The 20550-nt window shown below is 36.8% G+C and overlaps 1 protein-coding gene across 2 annotated transcripts in view; it reads left to right on the top strand.

Annotated features, from left to right (window-relative positions):
• The first annotated feature begins 14422 nt into the window (after nt 1-14422).
• Nucleotides 14423-20550, top strand: part of PIGK (phosphatidylinositol glycan anchor biosynthesis class K) — an 81405-nt gene continuing 75277 nt past the window's right edge. The window contains exons 1-3 of one of the 2 annotated variants that reach the window (XM_068691190.1): nt 14423-14616; nt 16158-16211; nt 18510-18601. In XM_068691190.1, the coding sequence (XP_068547291.1) occupies nt 14545-14616; nt 16158-16211; nt 18510-18601 (218 nt within the window). In that variant the 5' untranslated portion in view covers nt 14423-14544. The remainder of the gene's footprint in view (nt 14617-16157; nt 16212-18509; nt 18602-20550) is intronic. The other variant, XM_068691189.1, reaches the window with a different exon arrangement.

The following is a 20550-nucleotide window of genomic DNA, read 5'->3' as shown; positions in this document are numbered from 1 at the left end:
CCCCCGCCCCAAAAATAAAAAAAAGGCGGGGAGGGAGGGCGGGCGCAGGCTGCCGGGGAAAGTTTGGGGGTGCCCGCGGGGAGGAGGCCGAGAGGAGGCGGTGGGGGGCCCCGCTGGGCTGCCAGCCGCTGGGGGTGCCCCCCGTGAGCCCCCTGAGGGGATGAGGGGAGCTGGGGGCAGCTCCCCTGGGTAACGCGGTTCCTGGCACCTCAGTGCGGGGTGCTTTGTACGCTTTGAGGTGTTGAGAGCCCACGGGTTGCCACCACCCCTGAGTGGTCATCGGGGTACAGGAAGGACCCGAAGAGGTTTGGGGTCCGACCTCCTGCTCCCAGACCGGGCTGCTCGGGGCTTTGTCCGGTCTCATCCTGCAAACCTCCAAGGATGGAGACTGCACAGCCTGTCTGGGCAACCTGTGCCTGGCTGGTCTCCTGGTGAACAAGGGTTACCTCCTGTTCCATTAGAGCCTATCCTGCCTCAGTTTGTCTCATGACATTGCACCACTGTGAAGCGCCTGGCTCCAGCTTCGTGGTAACCTCACAGGCACTGAGGAGCTGCTGCTGTCTCTCCTCTAAGCTGTCCCCAGGCTAAACAAGCCCAGTTCCCTCAGCCTCTCCTCAAGGGCAAGTGTCCCCTTCCCTGCCCAACTTTGTGGCTGTCCATAACCTCACTTCAGATAACCAACATCTTTCCTCTGGGGAGCCCCAGACTGGATGCAGGAGCAGATTTTAGATGTGCTCTGATGAGTGCTATCAAGGGGGTATCTCCTGCAATAGTCTGTGGCATACTGGGAGTCAGAGTAGATTATTTCAGTTGCTTAATTGTTCTACATCAAGTTTGATGTTCTAATTAGATGTTTGTTTGCTTGTTTGTTTGTTTGATGCTGAGCTTTTCTAACACAACATCCATGTAGTTTCACTCAGACACACCCTAACAGAAATAGGTTATGTAACTGTGAGCTGGGCTTCCTGTAGCTTTGTACTGCCCGTACTTTGGATTGTCTTCTCAGGAGCCTTTTGGGGAGCTTCTCGTCATGTGTGTGGATATATTTGTAGGTCAACTATATGATACATTTGCATTTAAAAGACCTGAAATGAAGCCTGATAAGAGGAAGAATAAAATAAATTAAATAGGTATTTTCTTAAAACAAGCTCTGTCCTAAGAGAAGGCTAGTGGAAGATGTCATCCTATTTGGGAAGACAGAACTGTGATTTTGGAATTTTGTGGTTTTTAAATTTATTTTTAGTTTATTAAAAAAAATCTATATTTTATTGTCTCAGACAAATTCCATTTGTAGGCTTTCAGTATATCTATATTTATATATTCAACATTTATGGGAAAATTAGTATCTCATCCCATGTTCTGGATGCCCTGGAATAATTTTTCCTTTCACATGCTTTCCATGGTTTTGCATACATTTTGGCATCTCCCTCAGGAATGTGATTTTTTTTTTGGGGGGTATAAAGTCTTGTTTGACATGTTTGTTTTCTACTGTAAGCTCCCTGTCATTTTGCTCAGTTAAGTCATACTATCAGAAAATAAAAATTCTGGCTGTTCTACCATAAATCTTTTATTATTGTGCACATCCAAATTATTGTCCAAAAAAAGAATGATTTTGAGCTAATCTTTTCTGTTGTTGTTGCAAAAAATCAAATTCTATGTTACAGAAATCACCACCTCAGAAAAATATATGGCCATTTAGGAAATCTGTCAGGCTGAACATGTGAAATGTATCTCAGAAGGATATTTTTGTACCTAATAATACGGTACCTCCTTCTAGAAGTAATTTGTTATGCATTTGCCTGTGGCAAAATCCCCGTATTGAAAGAAGGTCACAGGTCAATGCCTCTCAAGGGCTCTGAAGAACATCAGCAGCAAAGAATTAAGAATACATTAATTAAATGGGCACACAAAATGGGGTTATTTATCATTTCAGGTACGTGGGTAGCTTAAAGGTAGCTGTTTGAAGGTTAGCTCTTTGTCATTTAACAGTATCTAATCAAGACTGTGGATGGAGATGAAGTGGTCTTACAGCCTTAGAAAATCATACAATCATTTAGGATGCAAAAGTTGACAGAAATAGGGACATGAATTTGAACTCGAGCAGTGTACACTCCTTACGGTATGGGCAGCTCTTCATGGTACTGGGATGAGGCAGAAGTATTACTGGTTGTGCTTCTGCTACTTCCTACGTCTTCTGGAAGGGAAGAAACTGCAGAAGAATAACATTATGCTATCAAAATGGTAAATCAACATTTCTGGAAATTCACCTTGAAACTTCTTATGGGTCCTTTTTTTTTTTTTTTTTCTCCTACTGATATTTAAACAGGTTACTTTAGGTTAAACAGGTTACTTCACAGGTTACTTTTTTACATCACAACTAATTGAAAAGTAAGGAAAATTCTATCTGGCAAAACATTATCTGGATCTAATTTTCACTGAGTCCCAGAACTACCATTTTATGTAACTTTAGCAGACACCAAAATGAATAAAACCTGGGAGAGAAGAAAGAAGGTTAAGCTACTTAAAAAATTGAGGATGCACGTTTCAATCTGCTCAGAAAAAAAATATTTAAAAAATGCTATGATCAAGTCACTCCTTAACCTTCTTTGTGATAAGCTAAATACATGTGGCTTTGATTTTCCCATGAAAGTGTAATCATTCCTGTGACCCTTTCCAATTTAGCAATAGGCTTCTTCAGCAGAGGCATCAAACAGGACACGCTGTTCCAGAAATGGTCACACCAGTGCCACATACTGATGTGATTCAGCCTGCCTATAACATCATGACAGTTCTCATTCTCTTCACACTGATGGATTGAAATTGTGCATTGTCCTCCATGTTGCAATGGGGTTCATCCTAAGTTGGTTATCTAGCAGGCTTCTAGCAGTGCTTTCCACTCTACTATTTTCTCACATTGAATCCTCCACTCTAGAATCAAGAACTGCTCTTTATTCTTAGATGTATAACATCATATGTTTGCTTGTAGCCAATTTACTAAGAAATCAGATTGCTCAGTACCAATATCCTCTTTGTGAATTACCACTTCCCTAGTCTTCTTTGCTGTCTGTTTCACTGACTCTCTCTCTCTGTCTCTCTCTCTCTTGGGTAATCAATAGACCTGGTATACAGCATATGGCCCCAGAACACAGTGCCCATGGGTCCAAACCAGAAACTCACTTAATATTTCACTTAATATTTCCCATTTACTTTTCAGTTTTGAGAATGGTCAAGTAGCATTTCTTAAATAAGTCCCAATTATCATGCATATTTTTCTGTTTAAGTCCTTACCCCTGATCTGGTTTATAATAATTAGATAATGTGAGGATATTGTACAGACAAAATGTAGCTTAATAAATTCAAGGTTGCCACCTCAGGAAGTCCTTAAGTCTCCGTGAGATAGAAAGCAGGAGATCCTGTAGAAGTTTTCCCTGTTCTTAACTCAGGTCCTAAGACTGCTGGTCTCTATTGGTGAGAACACAGCGGGGTTACATAGACCTTTAGTCTGAACCATTGTGGCTTATGGATGCTTTTTGGTTGTATTTTATGTCACTTAAACTGAAATTCATCACCCAAAATGATATAGAAATTGCTTTTTGGGAAGGTTATTTTATTTTCCTGAGTTACTATTTTTTGGTAACCGATTAATAAACGTTCCAAATCATTTTATACTGAATTTTCAATTGACTGACTTAGAAAGGTTGTGATGTTTTTTATCGAATAAAATTCTAAATTTCCTTGCCTTTTCTTCCTGAAGAATCTGACCACAGATTTTCAGGTTCTAATCAGATTAATTACCCCCAAATAGGTAATGACAATCGATCAATTTCAGTTTGTCTTGTTTACTCTACATGAACTAAGGAAATTGAGGTATCTGTAGGAAAACAAACAAACAAACAAAACACAAAACAAAACAGCAAAGAAACATGGCACAAGCCAGTTAATAAAATAGGCTTGAATGACTTGGAGGGATGGAAAGAAAAGAATTCAAGCACAGCTATTAGACTGTTCTGGAAAGGGAGCATAAGGCTGTTAGAAAGTATGATTTCCTGCTACTTATCATTTGGTTTTTATTTGAGTGGTATAATGGACCAATGCCTTAGGACATTATTTCTTTAACCAGTTATTCAATCATACAGTGAAAATCTTCCCTACTTGACAATCACCTTGATACAAAGTAAACTCTTGAAAAGATAAGCCTCTTGATTTATTATTTTTTTTTAATAGAAAGCTAAATGAATGGAAAATAGTGACAACTTCCAATATGAAGGGCTTAGAAGAGTCATGATACGATTTCAGGGATTGCTCACATTGAGAAAGCCTTAACTATTTTTCATAGTGATATCTTTAAGCAGCACAACACATTGTGATGTTAAGTCATGGAGAAAAAGGTGCAAGTTAGTTTGACGTAATTCTTCTACCTAGAGTCAAGAAGGAGTCCAGACTGAGCTTTTCAAGTACAATAGGGCCCACAGGGCATCTGCAATTACAGGTTTCTACTTCAATGTAGAAAAAACAAAGTGCCATGAATTTTGGACAAGTTGTACATGTAAATAAAACAATAAAATAATAGTTAAGAAAAAAAATCCTACTTTCTAGCACTACATTTTTTTTTTTTTTGTAGTTAGGATTCACGGTTGAATAACATTGGCATGTGTTCTTGTTGAGAGCGATTGCTGCAATAACTGTAGTGTTCCGGTAAAAATTGAAGAGTCACCCATTGCCATATTCAGTGTGCACTCAGTATTCACCACAAAGCACTAGCTGTCAAAATGACAGTCAGCCACTGGTGTTTGTTGTTTCACTGTTAAAGAGCTTGGCTTCTTTAGAGCTAAAGCTTTGTTTGCTTCTCATATTTCATTGTAAAATGGGAAATGACTGTCCAAACTCTTTTTTCTACAGCCAGGAGGGCTGTAACTTGGGAAGGTGTTGGCTTACAGCTCTGATTTCTATTGTAAGGAACAATAGCATTCTGGAGGGAATTTTATTTTTGATTGAGCTAAGTCCTTTTTGAATGACCTAAGGTTCTTGAACTCACCCATTTAACTTTTTGTTCTTGCATTGCAGTGAATAGAACATGAATTAGAGACTAAAATGTGCACATTGCATAATAACTAGATAAAAATCAAAATATAGAACAAGGAAAAGATAAAGAAATTGCATCTTAAGATGCAATGAGATATGTGAAGAGACAACATGAGAGAAATTGGCAAATGTTTTAACCATTGAAATGTTTTAATGTTAATTCAAAATTTATCCTGACTGTCTGCTGCCATACAAGAACATTGTCTGAATTTAGTCACCAACTTCAATGAATGCTTTCTTGACAATATAACAAATGAGAATTGGATCAAACACCTGTTTTCAGTAGAAGATGACATGCTGCCAGATGGCTTATTAGCAGAGATAACAGAACAGTTGATGAAACTGTAATATGATGGTTGAACTTGAACTCAGATTCAACAAAGCATTGGCTGAAAAATTTTGGCTAAATGGAAGAAACATTTAGCTTGATACTAGATAGAGCCTGATACTTAATATATATATTTTTTTTAACATTTCAGATTGCGAACAATCCTCAGCACTTCTTGAGTCACCAAGACATTTTTTTTTCGTGACCTGATAGCCAATAAAACTAAGTAGTTGTTCAGCTTCAGTGCCGAGCAGGACCCCTGCCCCTGTCTTACTAACACCTCTTAACAGATGAAGCTGTTTTGCTCTGGATAGTAAACACACCCTGGCTTGGTGTTAGAGTGGTAACAAAAGGCAGGACTCAGGAGAAGTTTGTTTAGGATATTTATTTTCAGGAGAACTTCTTACAAAGTTCTGCTCCTATGTGAACTTGTCATTTCAAGAGGCAGGTTGATATAAAGTTTCACAGCTGTACAAGTGACAAGCTCCACAGCTGCAGTTTACATACTTATTCATAAACATTCAGGAAAAAATAATGTTTTAAACAGTATTTTGACTTCCACATTTATTTGAAAAAGTAACCGCTTGCTTCAAATGTTTTTCTGTGTATATTCTGGATATTAATGGATTCATGGAACAAGCCTTGTTAATATCTTTTATATCATTTTATTCAAGTTTTCTAATGAAACTGGAATCGCTAATATGTTCCTTATCCTCAGTTATTCAAAAAATTTGAAAGAATGGCTCTCTGGGAGTCTGCAGTCCTAAGAATGTGTTAAGTTCTCTGACTACACTTTAACAGTGAGAAACTAAGTCGATACTAACTTTAGGTTGCATTTGAATACTTCATGTCTGATAAATCATGACTTCTCTTACGGAAAGCATGTTAGGAGCAATTTCTGGAAAAGGACTGATTTTACCTTTCAATATTATTAATATTGAGCAAACTCAGACATAGTCCCTTTCCAAAACATATTTTATTTGTAAACCTATCTCCTCTGAGAGAGAAAACACATCTGGTTTCTAGAGTTCTGAGCAGTTAAATAGCCTAATGGATAAACTTATTTCACAAAACGATTTGAAAACCAATGTGACAATTTTAGATCATAATAACTAGATACAGAATTATTGAAGGAAATGGAAAAGGTGTTTAACACTGTTCTGGTTCCTAGCTGGGGATATAAGGCAGACAAAATACTCTGAATCTTCTTAATTTTAAATACTCATTTAGTGCCTTGTGATAGAAATCCATCCATGGAAGAGATGGATTAATTTTTTTATTAAAAATTCTTCTCATAACATGATAATATATAACAACCCAAAAAATTAAATACTTTTCTTTATCTTCTGAAAATATTCAGGTAAACAGAATCAGATGAAAGAAGGAAAATGAATATATAGTAGCAAAACCTCAGCATTTTGAGTAGGGCCTGGAGTCTCTTGGTATCAAGGTACATTAAATGACATGGAATGCTTTGAGATCATTGGATAAGAGGTGCTGTACGGATGGAAAGTGTTTATTATTTTTATACCTAGTAAAGCCAAGTGATTATCTGACTACCATATTTATCCTAAATCTAAGTAGTAAGTGACATTATGTATCCTTGATCTCAAATGATTTTGATGTCACTGACCTGAAAAGGATTATCTTAATTTTTTTTTTAACATACTCTTTGTGAAACGTAAAGCTGAAATTTTGCAATTTCATCTGTACATTGAAATATGCAATCTACAAATAGAACATACATGAGAAACGTGCATATATATTATTTTTTGAGATGTGTATGATAGGAACATGTATCTACTAGATCTTAGGAATAATATGTATTTGACGTGTTTAAAGCCTGGAACTTTCACTAAAAGCTTGGGTTTAATGATTTGAGAGTTCCAAAAGGAAGATTTTTTTTTCTCGACATTGACTAATCCATTGCCAGAAGGTCACATCTTCCAGACCAGGCCACTGATAATCTGTTAAAAAATAAAAAGAGGATGTGACAAAAGCAGACTTAAATCACCTTTGTAGTCTATAATCCAAGCCAGGCATATATGCAGCTAACCCAATGCTGTTGATTTAGACTGTGCTATCTGAGGTTTTGGGCCATGGCACTGTGGGGAGCCTGGCCACTCCACTGACCTGAACTTCCTCCTTTGGGCTAGGCTGGTGAGGCAAAAGCCTTCTAAAATTATCACACAATGTTGTATGAAATTGGGACACACATCAGGCTCTATACTTTAATCTTTCATATACATACACACACAAATATTTTTCTTTAACATTGTTTTTAATCTTTTTTTTTTTTCTTTCCAAAGTGCGAGAAAAAATATATTTTTGTTCAGCATTTACTTTATTTTACAATAAGAGATTTTTTGTTTAAGGAAATCCTTAACAGCTTTCAGAGAGTTAAAGTTCAGGAAGACAGTTTTCACTGAGAAAATACTTCTGTAAATATATCCATTTAGGCACTGACTAGTTGAAACTGATTTGTTGACTGATTGATGTCTTTTCTCCATATAAAAATCAGTCACCTTGAATGAACATGTAAATTCAAATGCCTGTCTTCAAAATGTAAAAGGTCATTACCTGCAATAAACATAGCTTTTAAATTTTCATGTAATTTGTAGTTAGCAGTTAAAACAATTTGTTCAGGTCATAGAACAGGACAGATATACAGAATCAACAGACATGTATCAATATATTAGTAATTCCTGTTATCACTATGACTTGGGCTTTTTCTTGATCGTTTCTTTCAGATTCGAGGGTAGAAAAATAATCCCTTACTAGAAAATAATCAATATAGAATCATAGAATCATTAAGGTTGGAAAAGACCATCATCGTCATTAGGATACAATCCTCCTCACAAAGATAAATGGAGGTGAAAAGAAAGCCTTTGATTTTTCTTCTTCTTTTTATTTATTATTATTCATGAGAGGATTGCAGAACACTATACAAAATCTTTCATAAATTTCATAACAAAACACAATCTCATCTGGGCAGTTCTCTTCAACTTGAACAATATCCTGATCAATTTAGGTCACAGAATTTGGCTTTTAAGAAACAAAGTTTTGGGGGGATTGCATAGCCACCAGTTTACTTTCTTGCTGAATGTATTATTTGGTTTCATCTAGACTTTCTGCTTATTAAGAGCGCATTTTAATTTTTAAGTAAAACTCCACTTTTGCACTAAGTGCCAGCACTTTAATGGTAAAAAGGCGTATTTACCTGACCTTCTGTGCAGAATGCAATTTCAACAATACTGCATTTTTATAAATCATAGCAAATTTGGCTCCCAAGCATTATGATTTCAATTTACAAAGTCATTCTGGCATTTTTACTTAGGAACAGCTTCCAGTAAATATGCTCAAAGAAATAGGTACTTTTAATTCCAAAGAGCATTATGTACGATGGAGCTAGAATTTATAGTATGTTGAAAGATACTCCATGCTTAGCTCAGCATGAATACTTTCCTCCTTATCTGCAGCAACTTTTAGAGCATCCTGCTAAAAGTAGTTGAAGAGGGAACCAAATTCTCTGTTTTACAAAGTTTTAATAGTCAAGGAAACTATTAGGAGTTGTTGTTCCATGTCTACTTTTATTCACAGCTTAGCAGCTACTCTAAAAGGTATATGCAATCTTCTGTCTAAAAATTTTTTGATCGTTTTGATCCATTCCAGCCCATTATGCCTGGGAAAACTAATCAAAATAAACAAAACAATAAACAATAAACAAAAATATTTTTTGTTTTTGTATATAACTGTATACCAGATCATTCCTTCTGTTGAGAATATTTCTTTGAATTTCAACATGGCCTGTTTTTGGATTTGCCTTACATTTTGCTTCTCAAGTGCAATCTTCCACTAATCAGTTCTAATAACATTTCAGTACTCATCACACAATGATCTACATAACCTTTGCTGGCAATTGTCTGGATTCAGTGTAGTCACTGTTCAAATATTTAACATTAATCAACGTTATTGTACTTGGTGTCTGTGTAAGCTCTTTTAAAGTTGACTCTGCTCATTGTGTATCTTATTTCTAATACATTTTTCATAATATTAAATCTAATACTTTTTCGGGTACTGTTGACATGCATGCAGCCTGTAATTTTCAAAACTTTGTGTTTGTTTTCTCATTTAGCTGATGAGTAGTTCTCAACAGAGTAAAATAAAAGCTTGCTTGCAAATGAAGAACATTACTTAGAAGACAAAAGGATATATCTAGACTGCAGACTTTACTGTAGTTTAAGAATACACAAGACAGTTTTAAGTAATGGTTTGGGAGCTAAAATCAGTTCATCAGCAATACAGCCCTTTACTTGACTTCATTTAACCACCAAAGCTGAGACCACTTCAGCTCATTCACTACTTGGAGATCTTTCCTGAGACAGTCAGACACTTGTTTTTCTGGGGACATGTGACAGACTTATCATAGAGATGTCAGAACTTGCAATGGAATAAAAATTATGACTTTTAAAGGATTCTTAGATATGATATGTAATATCCATTGCTTGAAATTAAGAGTAGAACTGCTATGTTTTTAAACTCATCTTTACTTAGGGAAATTTAATTAAGATTCTTATCTTGTTCCTAAATAAGAAGCCCATTAATTTTCTATTTGAGAATGAACCCTTTTGAAATATCAGTGGAAAAATGCAACTAAGAGGATAATTTTAAAACAATAAAGGTAGACTTTTACTGCTGCATTGCATTTATCTTCATGAATGAGAATGATAAAGGTTTTAAGTGTTGTTTTCTATTGAGAAAAATATTGTACAACTGGACCAAATGTAATGTGAATTCATATTTGATGACTGCCATTATACCTTACAAACTATGTAAACAAGTCATCAGTGTTTTTATATTTTGTTCCCTCGTATTTTACTTATATTACCGACAGAATAACTTGTTGGAATGATTTCTAACCTTATATCTTCCAAAGATGTGGATTAATGGATTATTACACAATTCAGTGTTATAGAAACTACATGCCTGATGAGATTTGCATCATTACTTACAGAACAGAACTAATGACAAGGTAGATGGTTAATTCATTAAGAACAAATGTCAACTGAATTTCATTGCATGTTTCATTTTTGCCTGTGTTCTCATTTGACCTCAAAAGGTACCATAAGAAGTGATTTCCATAATTTCACTTTGTAAATAACAGTAAAAAATATTATCTAGTTTGCTTCCCAAGTAGAGGTGAGCAACTAGATTCTATGGATGAACAGAAGTGTAGGTCATAATGTGTTTATCCAGTGTTCAGAAAGAATCTATTGAAAAATACAGTCCAATAAAACTGTTTCAGCTTGATAACATTAGAAGGAAGACCTCTTTCAAGTTATTTTTCTTTGGAAGTTCTGTATTTATTACTTTCACCATAATAATGTTGCATATTTTTCATTAGTGTTACTTTGTTATTGTAAATCTTTTTAACTACTATGTTCTGTAGTAAAGCCATTCTCCTACTTATAGAAACAGAAAACAAACAAACAACAAATGAATAAAATCAGTAATTAATTTGTAAACTATCGTTTCATATAGGTTCCATATTTGAAGACAGAAATTTTGTCAGCTCAGATACCAAACTGTAGTAGAATTTTTTATTGATTACAAAACCCACAAGTAATATAAAAATGGGAGATGTTCAGGGACTTTTTCAATTTTTTTAACGTAATGTATTGACAGTCAAAATGAAGAAAGTAATAAATCTGCATTTCTTTAGTGTGATAATAGAGTTGAGCTATCATTGATGATTCCACAAGTATCTGTCTTGTTGACATATTTCAAGAGTTCTTTTTCATTTTTCTTATGGAATCGTAATAAGTATAGCCAAATATATTTTTCTTTATCTTATTTTTACAGTAGAGAAACACCAGGCAGTATGTGCAAATCTGATAAAAACAGGAAAAGAAAAAACGGACCAGGATCAAGAATACACAAGAAGGAACCAACTATGATACATAAAGGTAATTTAATCAAGGTTAATACTAACCAAAATTAAGCTATTTAATAATTATTTTTCATACAGAGAAAAACAAACAAACAAACAAACAAAAAAAAAACAGAAAACAAACAACCACCCTTTGTGGTCAAAAAGTGGCAGATAAACCCTACTAGGCACAAATTCTTGTCTTAGGAGTTTATGGGGTTACATTTATGATTTCTACCCTTCCTCAGTTTGTTGGCACCATGCTGGACAGGAGGAACTGACAGATGGCTCTAAGAGGGCAATGTCTAAAGGGTTTAGATTAGGGGATTAGGGCCTGAGCAACCTGCTGAAGGAGGGAAGAGTCTGGAGGGGAACCAACAATTGCTCCAATGTGAATACCAACTGCAGTTACAGCAGCTTTTTAAACAGTTGTTTTAATTACAAATAATTTTTGGATACACACTTGGTGTCCTTTCTAATTACTCAGCGAGAGGTACAAGAAACATGGTGGTAAAGGTCAAGCTAAAGAGACTCCAAGCATGAAAAATACTGTGATTAGCATGAAAACAAAACAGAACAAAGCAGACAGCTTAGAGCTCAATTTCTAGACAAAAATAAAAATAAAAAAATTCTGTACAGGCGTGGAAGCAAACACCAGATCTGTATTGAGAGCCACCTATAGGGAATAGAGATGAAAAAATGAAAGCAAAGCTTTTTGAACTATCTTACTGTGAAAAAAAAAAAAAAAAAAAAAAGGAAAGAAAGAAAGAAGTGATGCCATCTCCAGGAATAATGCCTGCAGCACTGGGACACTCATGAGTGGCTGATGAATACTAAAGCCCATGAAAGACCGAGACTGTAAAGAAATAAAAGCCAGAAGTAGAAGAAGGAATAAATCCATTACAAAATACACTCAAGCAGGCTAAGAGAATCTATCAGGCAAAACAGATCTAAAAAAATGAACTATATACTGTATAATGTGGTATATAAATCAGGAGGAATAATGGCCATTCTTTGGGAATACTCCAGTGTGTTTGTGAAACTGAGTTTGCTCTAACTCAGCACTGTCTCCACCCTGGGATGGAAAGGCAGCCATATGACCTGAACACTTCGGATAAAAGAGTAACACCTGCAGTGTGACTGCAGTTGATCTAAATACTGCTCACATGCTTTAGCAGACAGCATGTGACACGAGACTGACGAATTTGCAACTATGCTTTTACATCAAGAGTCAGTTAAACCTTACTGTATGTTGCAGACCCAACTATATACAGCCATGACAAATAGCAACAATATTGAATAGACAAGTGTTCTTAAACTATTCTATCAGTGAAACCTCGTATTTTAAATGTCTCATCCCCTGCAAGTGATCTTTGAAATAAGGATAATTTACTACAGTTCTTAATTGCTCAGCACAAGGAGATTTCTGTTTGTAGAGTCCCTAGGTGAAAACCCATGTTTACATCATTCCAATAATATGTGACAGAAATTTGGGGTTTTTCCTTTTTTTTTTAAAACTACAAAGTAAAGTATTCCAAATAATGCCATGACTAAGGTCGCCTGTGATACAAAGTTTAGAAGGTTCAGGAGTTTTAAAGTTAATATGATATTTTAAAGTTTTATTCACGGAAAATATGTTAATTACTTCTCATGTCAAGAAAGGCTCCTTGATAAGCTAAAGTTATATTTTGGTAACATTTGGCCTGACTTTTCATTCAGTATAAACATCTGAAGGACTTATGCCTAGTTCAAAGATGCATCATCAAGATACAGATGATGACATTAATTCTGTGGGAAAAAATGTTGACCAAAATGCAATGCCGAAGGATTAACACTTGTAATAAAGTCAAAGAGCAAATAATTTGGCTTAAAAGAAACAAATTCAGTTAAAGAGTTGAGATTTTATGTACTCACTTGGTATCTGACCAACTCCACATGGCAGCTGAAAGGTAACGAGGAACTATCTGAGTCAAAGAACATGAAATCAGCTCATCAATTATAAAACTGGATGAGTACATGCTCTGGAAGATAGCTGCCTGTCCTTTGGGATTACTGACACATCTTGAACACATCTGAGAATGATCACAGACCTAAGCAGAAATATTTGAAAGGAGAAGGAGAAATCTCATGTTTGGCCCCATTTTAAATTATTTTTATTTTCTGGAGCAAGAAGATTCATGATGTAGCATACAAGCAGGGACAAAGGGACAAACACCCATGACACTTCTCAGTAAGTTTGTAAGAGGTTCACACTGGAGAGATGTTCATGTAAAACAGGAGCTGGTGGCAACTGTCTTTGAAAGGGAAAAAGTTCCTTAGCTTTATGCACAAAAAGAAAATGTGATCTAATCATGATTATGTTTATAACAAGGAAACCAGCAATTTCAAAGAGAAAATGTGATGTTACTGACATTATAACATCAATATATGGATAAAGTATGATTTTCTCTTTACTGAGAAAGTCATTACTGATGACAAACACACAGAGCAGGAAAGAGCTTCCTGGTTCAAGGCAGGTACCTTAGCTAATGGAAGGCATCAGGCAATTGAACAGAGGTGTTGACAGGGTATTAGTGGAAATGAAGGAATCATACCAAGTGGTTCAATAGATTGAAATAAAAGCCTGATGATTCATTGGTTCTGAGGGATGAACTGTATGTAGCAAAGGCTGTATCCTGGCAAAAGATCTACTTTCTGATCTCCCCCCCCCACATCACTCACCCCTTTCGCTTGCTGCCCTGCAGCCACCAGGGCCTAAGGCCACCTTGCCAACCCCACCCACACTCTGCCCTCGCAGTGCCTCCCACAAAGGCCAGAGATTTGAGAACTTTTCTGGTACGAGGCTGAGAGGCGCTGCTGGTGCTGCACCCCTAGGAGCCTCCCCAGCTTAACGTGGGATGTGAGGCCACCACGTTTTCTACCACCAGCTCAGCCTGTCCATGGGATGGCCAAGGTCTGGCTAGGGCAGTGCTGCATCGCAGGGCTCTAACAGCTCCCCTCACAGCACTGGTGAGATCTGCTACCACTACCGCCCCAGCTCTATTAAAAAAACGACATAAGGAGACTGAGCAAGGGGACAACTCATGCTTTATTCAGTTCCTAAAAGCTACGCCGCCGGCACAGAGCGGGCCGTGGGGCAGCCCCGAGCGCCTCTCCCCGCCCCGTGCATGCGCAGCGGCCGCTTCCCGGAGCCGGGCGGGGTAAGATGGCGGCCGCGCTGCCGGCCGTGGCCCTGCTCCTGGGCTGCTGCGGCGCGGCGCTCGCCAGCGGCGTCCAGGTACGGGGGCTGCAGGGGGAGAGCGGCTGGTGAGGAGAGACAAAGAAAGAGAGGGAGGGCAGACGGCGCTGCAGTCTCCCCGCCGCTGCCATGCTGCTGCTGCTGTTTCCCCCTATCTCCGCCCCGCCGCAGGCGGAGCCCGCCCCGCTGGAGCCGCCCCGGGCCGCTGGTGGCGCTCGGGGAAGGGCCGGGAGGGCTGTGGGCAAAGGGGCCGGGCTGAGCGCCCTGCCGCGGAATTAGGGTTTTATAAACTAATGCAGCACATCCCAGAAGCGCCGGCTGCTCGTCAGGCACGTGGAACTTGTTCAGAGTGTGTAAAGTTAAAGACCCCCCCCCACCCCCCCCCTTGTAATATATCTGCTTCTGAAACATCTTGCTTTGGCAGTGCAACACAGCTCTCGGTAGGCGGTGATGCGTTTGGCCTCTTCAGCCACTTGCTGACTGAGTTGTGTGAGGGAAAATGGAGGTGCAAAGGGAGTGGGGAGTTGTGGGCTTCCACAGGTGGCTGGGCGCCAGGCCTCACTTGGCCGTGATTGCTGTGCGCAGTTCTGGCAGGTGTTTCCATTTTATAAACCGAAGAAGCTAATGCTTTCCCCCCATACATATATATAACTATATATGTATGTATATATGTATATATATATATATAATTTTTTTTTTTTTTCTCGCATAGCATACATGCTGCACCTGGGTTGTTTGCACTTGGATTCTGCTTTATTTAAAAAAAAAAAAAAAAGGTTGTACTTGAAAATAATTACTGGTAGGGCAAGAAGTAAACAATAGAAACACCTTCAGTATTTGGAAACTGCAGATTTTTAACTACTTGAAGTATAGTACCCTTGCATATGTTTTAACACACTTTTCTATGACTGCGTTTTGTGTAAGGCATCAGGCTGGTACTCCTCAGAGAAGTAAACCAGTCAAATTAAGCATCAGGAGTCTGGATTTCTGTCTTGTGCCTGACTCTTTCTGTGACCGCTGGAAAACCTTAGCCTCTTTAAATATGCTGATACACGCAGTCTGTTTAAGACAAGGACCCTCTCCTCTGCAAAGCATGTTGCAATCTATATAGAAACGGTTGGTATTGTTCTAGCTCCTTATTTTGAAGCATGGACTTAAAATGAGTTAAAGTTCTAGATTAGCTTCTCTGCTGCTGGAAAGACAGGAGGAACAATGAAAATAGAAATTCATCCAAGCCCCTTCTCTCATTAAGGCGGAAATTGTAGGTTAATAAATCATTGCACTTTGGAGTGTACTCTGGAATAGAGATGCGTGGGCTTTTTAACTAACTTGAAAGTGACTAATGGATCTTTTTCATTTAGCAAGTTTCAGGGAAAGATTTGTTAGAGCTAACTTAGATAAAATATGCAACATGGAATAAGAAAAAATGGTATTCTTGAATGTTTTCTAAGCTTTATTCAGTGTTAGGTGTGGTAAATGCAAACATGCATTGAACATGGTTCGTTTTATGGAAACAAAAATATGATCAGTTATTGCTTTCTTTCTACTGAAAAACATCTAATATTTTCTCTGTCTATAAGGATCAAGCGGAACAGTTCTTTAGAAGCGGACATACAAATAACTGGGCGGTTTTGGTAAGTGCCGTCCAGGTTGTATTCTTCAAATAAAGTTTACAATTTTTCGTCATATGCCATTCGTGCAACAATTGCTCAAGAACTTTGTTTATTTGAAAGAAACAGAAGGAGAAGGGATTGGAAATGAATAAATTTGAAGTAAGCCATGCAAATTTATTAATTAATAATAAAATTATTTTTAATATTAAAATATTATTAATATTAAAATTAAATTTTCATTGTAATTTAATATCAAGCATTCAGAATGTATAGATACATGGTAGGTTTCATAAAGCAAAAGTTCTAACAACATTAAAACGGTTAAATTATCACTGTGCATGTTGAACAGAAGTGTAGTTATTATATCAGAAAAGTGTATCTCTTTGACCAGGCAGGTATCATTTATTTCTGATTTATGTATTCTTACTCAATCTGTTAACTTGTGATAACAGGCTTAGGATAAAATAAATTCGTAATTTACATAATGTTTAGATCAACTGTTCTTATCTTATTTTTTTCATTGCCACAAATCTTTTATTAGCTTTGAATCATGCTACACAATTGGTTCTTAATCACAATTTGGGTCCTAATGACTAATTTGTCTCAGAACACTATTATGATTACTCAGTAGCAGATGTTTGTTTTCCAGATACTAAAATGTTGCAATATAAAATGAAAGTGAATAGTAACGGATCAAATTAGAACAAATAATTTCTGTAGTCTGCAGTGTAGAAACTGGAAACCATTAAAACATCAAGTACTATTTCAATATTTTTAACAAATAGGTGCTGTAGTTAGTACACTTAAAAACACAAAAAAAGTGGAAAATTCTATCCAAGGAACTGTAATTTCAGTCTTCAACAGATTCTCTGCTGCTTTTTTTTTTTTTTTTGGGTAATTCATGATTCAGCTTTTTAACAATTGTTACTAATTTCTTAAAGCAATAAAGTAGAGAGGGTTTAACTGCTATCAAACACTTCAGGCCTCAAATTGTACTGCAAACCCACCTTGTCAGTAGTTTGAATTAATGTGCTGTAAATAGCCAAATTTAATATGTAGGCATGTTTTATGCTGTGTTGTGCAGGAGGTAATGAAGGGAAGGGGCAGAGGACAATTTCTTGAAAAGTCACAGCTACATTTGCCAGGGTTAGTTTTCAGGCCTGTGAATCTTGCTCAAAGGCAAAAGTGCTCACAAGCTTTTTGAAATTCCAACCTGGAGGGACTTGAGGATCCTTTCAGGCTGAATTTTGATTTATAAGCTACTAAGCTATTTTGATTTATAAACTACTATTTTTGATTTTTAAGCTACTATTCATTTCTTTGTATAAAAGACTAGAGAAAAAGATATTATATAGTTTGCTCTGTGTGACTTGGCTTAAAAGATGTTTCTGTTTAAATCAGAGATGAAGAATTAAACTGTCTTAAATGCTATGCTTGTTTCTTCTTTATTTTTGTGGATTTAAAATCAAGTCTCAATGCTTTTTCCTTCATCTGTCTGAACGACTGGTAAAACTGAAGGAAATTTGTCTGCAAAGGAGTTTCTGTCCTTGGTGCAGAACACATTTGAAGTATTGAACTTAATTTAAACACAACGACAGCAATGAGGCTATTAAGAACTACAGCATATTGCCTCTGAAGATTTTGGAATCTCATTGATTTCAAGTTTTGGAGGACAGATTAAATAATTTCTCACCTATGGAATACTTTCAGTACAGGAATGGCTCACACTATCTCTTTGCCCTGTTAGAAGAATAGAATCTGGACTCCTTTGAGATTTTTTGAGAATCTGTATTCAGATTTTGGTTAGAGCTTACTTAGCTCTTGCTTTATTGTATTTGACTCCTTAAACGCAAAGCACCCTTAGTGTGTTTTCTCATGTGTGGCTTCTGCATGAATTTGCTTATGCTTTATGCAAGAATGCTCCCAGAATGGGTTTGCTATTGAGATGAAAACTCTTCCTTCGATTTTTCTTTCATTGGGTATGGAGAAAGTAAATGAAAAATTTAGCTTACCCACTTACTGTTGCTCGATTATTCCCTAAAGTGCCACTTTCTATGCTCAGTTGGTTTTATGACAATTTTCTCATGAGCCAGTATGTTAAGAACATTTATTTTTTTAACACTTATTTTCAGCATTTATTGCTCTGGTACAACAAAGGTTTATATAGCTTATATCATGACTTTCTTGGTGTTGCTATGTTCTTTCTGATCTGTAACTTTGTTGGAATACCTGTAATCAGTGTCTTCTGATGTATATTCCAGGCCAATTTGTGTATTTTTATGCTACTTAACATATTGTGTTTTTCTTTTCCTTAAAAAGGTGTGCACATCTCGATTCTGGTTTAATTACCGTCACGTGGCAAACACTCTTTCAGTATACAGAAGCGTGAAGAGACTGGGCATACCTGATAGGTGAGGAGACCTTGGTGAATACAATTCCTTATAAATGTGCTGTTAAAGTTCTTTCATTGTCCGAAGCAGTATAAAAATACATTTTTCTTTCCAGTTCAACAGGATAGAAGTAAAGATGTGATCACAGCAGTGTGTTGAAAAGTGCAGCAATAGTGTTCAAAAGGAAAAAAGCAACAAGTTATATAAGAAAACTTCCAGTTGGAATGTGTCAATTAGATTTAAGAGGGGGGAAAAAAAAAAGCTATCTGGCCACTAAACTGTACCACTTACTATATTGGTGAAAGCATAAAGTGAAAATTGGTAAATGCATTCAGTGATGACAATACTACTCTGAAACCTTGCTTCTGCTATACTTTAATTTCCTTTCTGTGTGAAGATGTTAGCAACCATAACTACTAAAAATAGCAAGGCTTCCATATCTCACACTACACAGAATCTCTGTGCTTAAGGCCTTGAACAAAGCAGCTCCTATATATTGATAGCAGCCTTGAAAAATCCATTTTGCATATTTTTTTAAGAAACCAGAGTCTTTGTCCATGAAAACTGCTTCTGTAGCACAGAGATTAAAAGAATATTCTTTCTTGAACAAGATTTGGAAGATGAATGAACTGTTCTAAAGTGCCTTTTTAATTGTGTACCTACTGTAAGTTTTAGTCGGTATTGACACGGTTCCATCCAGCTGTTTTGGAATGCAATTTACTTGTACCAAATCAATGAAATGAATTTATAAGCACCAAAATCCATTGAGTAATAGGCTTTGTGTAGCCATGGGCTCCTATGGAAATACTTGTGATCCTATTTTTTAATGTTAATTTAGAGCACTGGTAGTTTCTCCAGCATATCTGCCTAAGATGTATGGCCCGCTTCGTCATTTCAAAATGTATATTTTAAAGAGGATTAAGTTTGTATGTCATTTATTTGTCCAGGTTTAAGACGGTAGCATCTGGAATCCCCACTCAGCTCCCACTCAACTGTGGATGCAGTGGCAACGTCATCCCTTTTTCTGTCTTTATTTTTAAAAATAAGGGAGTGACTTTTCTGTTTCTGAAAGATGGGATGTTGAAACCTAATTTGTGGAGGAATTTTGGGGCTATAAATCCAAGGAAACATACTGCCTAAGCATTGTATGGCGTTTTTTTGCACATCTTATTCAGAAATATGTCTTCTCTCCTGCTATACAGGAGAGAAGAAGCACGGACACCATAGGTGCTACCTTAGAAATTCTTTTGCTACTTCTGTCCTTACCTGAAAGCTTTTTTTTTTTTTTAAATCTACATGAATTCACCATGAAAATAGGTGGTGGTTTTAGTAATACTATAAAAACTACAGCATAGCTGGAGATTTCTGATTTTCAGGTGCCTGATCTGTTTGTTATTCATACCCAAAGATCCAGAAATGAATCTCAAAAAGCTGGCTATCCTTTAGGCTAAGGTCAAGAATAAGACATTAGACAAGACCTAAAGAGATAGTAGAGAGTGGGTTACCTTTTTTTTCATCTTTTTCAACATGGATTTGAGTGGGTTTCTCCTATTTCCTTCCTCTACCTGGTTTGCTTTCTTTGCAGCAAAATTTCATTCAAAATAACCTTTTTTCTTTTAAGTCTTAATGATATCCTAAAAATAAACATTTATCATGATTCCTGGGTGGGCTTCTTTGAAAGGATTTGTCCATAGCCTTCTTTTGGATGGAGCTGTGTCAGTTTGGTGGTTTAAGATATTTGTCATCTGACAACAGAACAGATTCGGAAAATGGTTTGTGGTTTTCTGACTGCAAGTTGCTCTGATTTGTTGACATGTGGGCACAATGCTCCAATTTGTAAGAATGAGTTTTGCTAGAATATAAGAAAGCCAAAATGAATTGAGAAAATCTTTTTGATTGCTGGATTCATTACACAGCTTAAGTTTTACAATATGGGAATAACAGTAATATAATACATGATTACATTAGTT

The sequence above is a fragment of the Anas acuta genome, chromosome 8 (genome assembly GCF_963932015.1).
Source record: "Anas acuta chromosome 8, bAnaAcu1.1, whole genome shotgun sequence".
NCBI lineage: Eukaryota > Metazoa > Chordata > Aves > Anseriformes > Anatidae > Anas > Anas acuta.
The sequence above is the reverse complement of the archived record's forward strand: the minus strand, read 5'-3'. Positions and strand labels throughout refer to the sequence as shown.